Source organism: Rhagoletis pomonella, unplaced genomic scaffold, assembly GCF_013731165.1.
Source record: "Rhagoletis pomonella isolate Grant_MI unplaced genomic scaffold, Rhpom_1.0 Rhpom_scaffold_02724, whole genome shotgun sequence".
In the NCBI taxonomy this organism is placed as follows: domain Eukaryota; kingdom Metazoa; phylum Arthropoda; class Insecta; order Diptera; family Tephritidae; genus Rhagoletis; species Rhagoletis pomonella.
This window is the reverse complement of record NW_023461277.1, coordinates 6,038-13,421: the sequence shown is the minus strand read 5'-3', so window position 1 is coordinate 13,421 and position 7,384 is coordinate 6,038. Positions and strand designations below refer to the sequence as shown.

The following is a 7,384-nucleotide window of genomic DNA, read 5'->3' as shown; positions in this document are numbered from 1 at the left end:
GTTTTGAGGAAATGCAAAAAAAAAAAAAAAAGTTCACCACCTACAGCAACAGATACATACATATTCGCATACATATTTATGTCCATACATATTTAATGAATGCGATTCGAGCTTCAATAATAAAGAAAGTCTGACCTTTTTTTTTATTTTCCATATATACATATCTAAGTATATTGTTTTACGTCGTTGATATTCAAAATAATTCGTGTTGATGTAATAAATATATTCATTTTAAAGCGCCTACATTTTGACAGTTAAGTATTAAAAGTGGTCTAAGAATGCCGTCAAATAAATGGAATTTAAGAAAATCCGTGTTGAAACTGTTTTCTCAATTTATAATATCCACGTTTTTCCCCAGAAATGTAATAACTTATATTTTTTGACCGCCTCCACACGAAAAATGAGTAAAAAAAGTTAGTGAATTTTTGAATTTCGCGCGCCGTAACTTCAAATGTACGCAACGGCCATAGATTAGTATGCGGGGAGTGAAATAACACAAACGGTAATAACACAAATTTGCTTTATTTCATTTCTCGTTGAGCAATAAGACCAACTTTTAAACTTAACATTTTGAGTAATAAAGCAAAATTTTGCACATATGTAGGTAGTCACCCAGTTACATTTGACAAAAAGTAGTACATGAACAAGTTTAAATGGACGGATTTGTATGTATACAATTTTGAAAGTGCCCAGCTTCGCAGCGGTCCACGTTCGCGCTCGCGCTATGTCCAATTTTCTGAGCAGTTATTAAAGACGACTCTTTTCCTATATTTTGTTAGACTTTTCATAAGTAAAAATATTTTGTGAATATTAATTTCTTCATATGAATTATGTCACATTTTGAGTATTTCCAACCTTTGTTGGAAATAAAGCAAAACTCAGATTTTGGTATTATTTCCCATTTAAAAGTGAAATAAAGCAAATTTTGCTTTATTGCCGTTTGTGTTGTAGATTACAGCAATATTTAAGGCTAAATACAAAGAGCAACGAAAATTTATAGACTATGATATCGATAACACTGTATTGAAAATCTCAAGTTATGAAATGACATAAAAACCCCCGAAACACTTAAGCTTAATTTTGAGCCGTAGATAACGAGCCTGTATGCTGTTTTTCTAAATCAAGTCAAAATTTAATGGGGGACAAATTAAAAAAATAAATAAATTTTTTTCAATTGTATTAAAGCTTGTTCCACAAAAAAAAATCAAGCTAGTAACAAAGAAAATCGATGTTAAATAAAAAAATTTTAAATTTAAATTTTTTCCCATGTTAAATTTTGATTTTGTTTTCGATTACAATGCAAAATTAAAATGAAAATATTTTGGGAAAATGACCTGACTTGGAAAAACAGTTTACAGATCCGTAATCTACGACCAAAAATCAAGTTTAAAATACAATAAGTAAATACTTGTAATCAACTCCAGCGCCACCTAGCACAGTAGACACCAGTGTAAACATATCTTATCGATTTAAACTCAAATTGGTTCAGTAGTTTTTGAGTCTATAAACGACATAGCAATCGACACATACGGTCTTTTTATATAGTATGTACGTATGTATAATAGATGTATGTTTGCATGTAAATATGTATTTATGTAAAAAGAGGAATAAGGCGCTTTTTGTGCTTCCTTTTTTTTTTACTTATTTATTCTCTGAGGACAATAACGAATACTCCATCAGCGCCGCCTAGAGGATGACAGTTTGTCGTTTATGACCGCAAAGCGAATATTATGACCGACACAAAGGAAATAACAAACAGAAAGCGCAACGATGGCACCATCGCTGAACGCATGGTAAAACATGTGCCAATTTATGGGAGAATACGCAAATGGGGCAGCTGGATGGACAGTTGGACAACCATTGGACAAGCGGATAAGCCGTCAGCCATTATCATCAGGTGCCTTTTAGCTGACTACTCGTTGACAGACAAACGTACCTGCGTGTACATATGGACGTTGTAGTGTCAGAATGAATGTACAGACATACATATGTACATATGTATGGAATACAAAGTGCAAGAAATACAGTGTTGACAGTGCAACCTGTATGTAGCCTTGTGATTATCTTCAGTTTTGCATTGATACTGGTATTGCTACGATTTGTGTTGTTTTTTTTTTTGTTGTTACTGCCAGTTACTGCCAGCGAAATCAACACTGTGCATTGTTAATGTCATCCTGCAATAACCCGATCGGTGTCGGGAAACGCACTAGTGCCGAACTGGTTCTGTATTAGAGAATTTAGAACCATGATTAGTGCGCGTTAATTCTCTTTTGCATGCAAGCAACTGGCGAATTGAACATTGCGATGCCCTAGCAAGTGTCAATAGCCCCCCACTACATCCCCTTTTCGCTAGTTCCGAACTAGTCCTAAATTATATAGTTCCGAAACTGTTCTAAAATTGACAGACGAAAAATGTATTATGATTTTTTTAATCTTCTTGGGTTTTCCATGTGTTCGATTTCAAATTATTTTCAGAGGAGTGTGTTTTCAATCTGAAATTAAATTTCTTTGAATGATTTGTAAGAATTGTACGTTTCCATGCCATCGCCTGTAGCTGAATTTGCGGAGGTGCTTGCAGATGGTCCCAAAATGTTAAATTGTTAACACAAATTTTTGTTTTGTATAAATGAAAAAGCATCTGCGAAGTGCAGAATGAAAGCGTATTTTAACGCAAAAGCCGCCAAACACATTTATATATAAAAGTAAACAAGCACCGCGCTGCATCCGTTATTCTATAGTTCTAAATTCGTCACCATAGATATAGATTTCTAATGAAAAAGTGAAATAAAATAGTTTTTCAAAAGTACCACATTTCGCTGATTTTGAACTGGTGTTGATCTAGTTACTGGTTCGTTTTTGGCTATAAAGATCTAGTACGGAACTAGAAATTTAATTCACTAGTTCGCCGTTTCCCTGCGTCTGTGTCTGTTCCCAATAAACTTTTGGGTTGAATGTCAAGTGGAAATGCAATAAATATTTCAACCGCCACACTCTGAAAAAAGGAGCCTATTTTTGGTACATATGCAAAATAGTCCACTCGAGAAAAGCTTGGATATTAATTTGGATTTAAACTTTATTCGACTTTTCATCAAACCTTTAAAAAAATCTTGGAAAAAAATGTTTTACATTCACTTGAGAATCAAAAATGTCGCAAAGGTTGCAAAAACAAAATTGGAAAAGAGTTTACTTTATTGCACAAATATCACTAATACTAAAGCAATAACATAGTTTGACTACAATAACGCTTATTTATTTAAGTTTAGTGTGTTCTTTTTCGTCACAGTTCTCAGCAAAATCTTTTCTGTTTTTCGTAAGCACTTACTATTTGTATCGATGAAGTAATGCATTACAATTCGCCTCAAGACACAGCTTTTCACTTTCTCGTTTACTCACTGCATTACAGGTAATGCAGTGTGAAAACACTTTTACATTCTCTCGCTTACCTCCAATGACATGCCCAGATTAAAGTAATGTGTTTTGTAAACAAGAAGGTATGTGTTGAATCTCGAAAAGCGCTTCCCAATCGGGTTTCACCAGTGAACAATTTTGTCTGGCGGCGAATTGTAATGCGTTACTCCATCGATACAAAAAGTAAGCGCTTACCAAAGAATCAAAGTTTTTGCTGGATTTGGTTAAGAATCTGTGCTTGTGCGTCTGTATCTGTGTCTAACATGTTGAAAGCATTTCTCCACGACATTTCCATACATTTGACAGCTTTTCCATTCATGTTGAGCGCAATTGATGGCTTCAAAGCATCGCACCGCTGTTTTTATTTTTTCATCCCAGTTTCTACATACCTTTTTTCGTGCGTTTTTCTATAATATACTGCTGCATCCTGTTAGTGTTGCTTTATCGCATCGTTTTTTTTTTGTGTTAGGAATTTCAAAGCAGCATCAATCCTGTGTTCATTTATGCCAGTTTGAGAGTGGAAAAATGCAATGGGAAAATTGCGTTACGTGTGTGCGCTCGTTAAAAGACATGAGTATAAATATACACTCACGCAGGTAACTTATACGTATCCTGCAGTGACAGCTTATGTGTATGTACTTTTAATCTAGGTTACTGTATTTGTTTTCTAGCTCAAATAGTTCGCCTGTGATTTGAGCAACTAGTGTTTTTAACCAAATGGCAGTTTGTCAATTGACATACTATTTATTTACTTTTTTTTATCAATTAATTGTTGATAAGCATCACCAGTTAAAACAAATGGCAAAAAAAATGGAAAGCGTAGAATGCGAGCGTGGCATTCGAGAAGAGTTTGTTCGTTTTTAACTGTAAAATTTTATCGCCAAGCTAGAAGGAATGATCGCAAGCGTCTATAGTTTTTATTAATTCAACATTTGGGATGCCTTATAAGACTTAACTCAAGAGTTCTTTAATGTGGTGACTAAATGGTCAGCTAAATCTTTCTCCACGCGCATCCCACCAAGGGGGCAGCGGTTGGGAGGAGGTACCGTTCAACTTCTACATGGATGGGTCGTAATTTTAGGCTCCCAGATCACTGCCGTGTTTTTCAGGCGGAGGTTGCTGCTATTAAAGAAGCAGTGGATTTGCTGCTACAGTGTGCGATTAGGGAAAGGAGGTAAACATATACTCAAAAAGCCGGGCGGCAAAGAGACCTTCAGCTCCCTTCTAGTACGCTCGAAGCTTGTGAGGCAAATCACAAATCCTCTTCGGTCGGAATATTATCTTGTCAAACTTGTTGAAGTGCCGGGCCATAGTGATATCGCAGGAAAGTGTGTGGCTGATGAACTGGCACCCCCGAACCAGTATGACTAAAAAAAGAGAGGGTGCGCAGTGACTTCTTGCGGACTTCTCTTGAAAAGGTGGGCCCTGCGTCAACTCGGCGAACGATAAGCCAGTGCATGCGTCACTGCTAGGTCGCTCTAGCCGAGTGTGGACCGCGGCGGTCTAGGTATCTCATTAGGCTTGGGAAACCACATCTTTCAACACTGGTGGGTGTACTGACAGGTCACTGCCCGAATGGGGTTCACACAGTGAGATTGACCTGACCAAACCTGACCCCCTTTTTCGCAGCTGCAAGGGGACAATGGGGTGGAATCTTTCCCAGTTAACTACCGCTTTTCAGTACAAAAACTGAAAGTTAACTGCCGAATTTGAGTTAACCCTGTTAACTGTAAAAACGCACTTAGACTGTTAAGCTTTTTTTTTTTTGGATTGTAATCTGTCCAACACTTCCTCTTAGACAGTCTAGCTTTTGTTGGATCGCGGCTTAGGCACCTAACCTCTGCTGCCTGCGAAACTTTGTCCTCCTCGGCACGAACCGAAGTAGTGGTATCACAAAGAACTAATACTCACCGTCTAGTTCTCAATTTCAAAGGCCTTTGAAATGCTATTGTGTAAATACAGTTACATACATATGCACACATCGTTTATAACTTTGTCATGGATGGATTACTGAAAAGGAAAATTTCTAAGAAAAAAGTGGTGTGAGCTTTTGTAAGTAATGCTGATATCGACCTGTAAGTAGGCGCATGTGTATTACATATGTATACTATATAAACAAATAGCAACTGTACATAATCCTGCAGTTATATCAAATTATCGCATAAATAAATAAAACATTCAATCATTAATGTCGATATATTCATTCGTGCACATAAAAAACATATGTACATATGTATGCATGTTCATACATACGCATTTACAGATGTACATCCTTCCTTTTGGTATTAATTTCACTTACCGCTTCCGCCAAGTGCCCAACGAATCCAATTTCCTTTGACGAAATGCCGCCTTGCGCTGCATACCAATGGACGAGCGTCGGAAGCGGCGAAGCAGTGGCGCACCGCTGGTTGTCGAATCGACTGTGTGGCTCGATTCAGTTTCACTGCCACCATCTGCCTCCCTACAGCTGCCATTCGCATCATTTCCGCCATCCTCATTGCTGTCGTCATCGTCGTCGTCGTCGTCGTCGTCGTCTTCCGATTCGGTTTCCTCCCGCACGGCTAGCAGCAATTGCTCCACGGACATTGTATCGCTGTGGCTGCTTTCGCTATCGCATTCACAATTCATAAACGAGATAAACATTGTTGAAGGTAGTAGTGGCTCGCTCGCTGCAGGCAGCAGTGCACAGGCTGCCCTGGATATATGGATTCTTGGTTAAGTTGGTGAATAGTTCGCAAATTAATGTTGTTGTTAGCGACCTTATCGTGTGGATAAGGCAAAACAATTTGCAACTGAAAATTTTTGATGTTTACGTTTCTTTTTCCTTTTGTTTATCTTTTCGCATTTCAAAGCAGTTTTCACTTTCTAAATGCTCCACTGAGTTGTTGTTGTCACTTGTTTATTTATCTTTCCTTGTTTTGCTTTTGCATTGGCATTAACCTGTGTTAATGTTTTTATACCCTCATTTATTTATTTTTTTCAGGCAAGTAATTTAAAATTCATTAATTTCTGTGTCGCTTAAACCGACAGTTTCGCGTATTTGATTTCTGCTTCACCTTTTGCAAGGTTGTTTACCTGTTTTTTCCACTCACAATTTATTTATCCACAATTATTATTTACCTCTGATTTGTATCTGAATTTGTTTATTAAAAAAAAAAAACCATAACAATTAGTGCAACAATGTTTTAATGCAAACGAACGACTGTATTTATGTATGTACACTAGGGTGGTCCAAAATAAGTAAAGCACAGTATACGGTAATCCAGATAGCCAAAACAAAAAATGTAAATATGCTTATTTGACATTTTGTTTGAATGTATTGGTTGATATTTTTTTTTCACAGTTGTCGTTTTCGTTAACCCAAATGAAATCAAATTTAAATATTTTCTTATAGTGAAAAATATTTTCAAGTCACATAAAATAAGATAATGAGAAAAACAAAATTCCGAGCAAATCAAGCGTGAAGCGTAAGCGCTTAGGACCGGTGCAGTTCCGAACACAACTTTGAGTGAACAATGGTGGGCTGACTTTGTAAAATGGTCCCATCGATTAGGCGGTAAAACAAGTATTACTTAGCTCAAGGTAGAACTCTCTAATTTTCAAATGCACGAAATTTGTATGTATTTGGTCAGCCGCTTATTCACATTTGAAAGAGGATAATGCATGAATTAATGCAAGTAAAGACGGTTTATGCAGATAAGCAAGCGCGTTGGTTAACCGTATAAAATGTATGTACCTACATATATACACATATACATATATCAAAATATTCAGAATGATGAGATGAATAGGTTCAGCCCTCTCTCTTTGTAAACACGCTAACTCGAACAAAATTTAGATATTTTAACGAAAGTCAGGTGTCAAATATATCAACAAACATTTGTGGGTACTTTTGCATCAGTTGCCTCTATGGGTTAATGACAAAAAAATCCTATACATTCACAATATGTATTCATGTATTAATTTTCAAATAAGC

General features: G+C 36.6%; 1 protein-coding gene across 1 annotated transcript; it reads right to left on the bottom strand.

Moving 5' to 3' along the window:
• Nucleotides 1-5,393: 5,393 nt before the first annotated feature.
• LOC118753663 (cation channel sperm-associated protein 2-like) lies at nucleotides 5,394-6,055 on the bottom strand. The gene is made up of 2 exons (XM_036488536.1): nucleotides 5,708-6,055; nucleotides 5,394-5,418 (listed from the first exon to the last, which is right to left on the bottom strand). Exons 1-2 carry the CDS (start codon nucleotides 6,049-6,051, stop codon nucleotides 5,394-5,396), a joined length of 369 nt encoding a protein of 122 aa, XP_036344429.1. The 5' UTR covers nucleotides 6,052-6,055.
• Nucleotides 6,056-7,384: the final 1,329 nt, after the last annotated feature.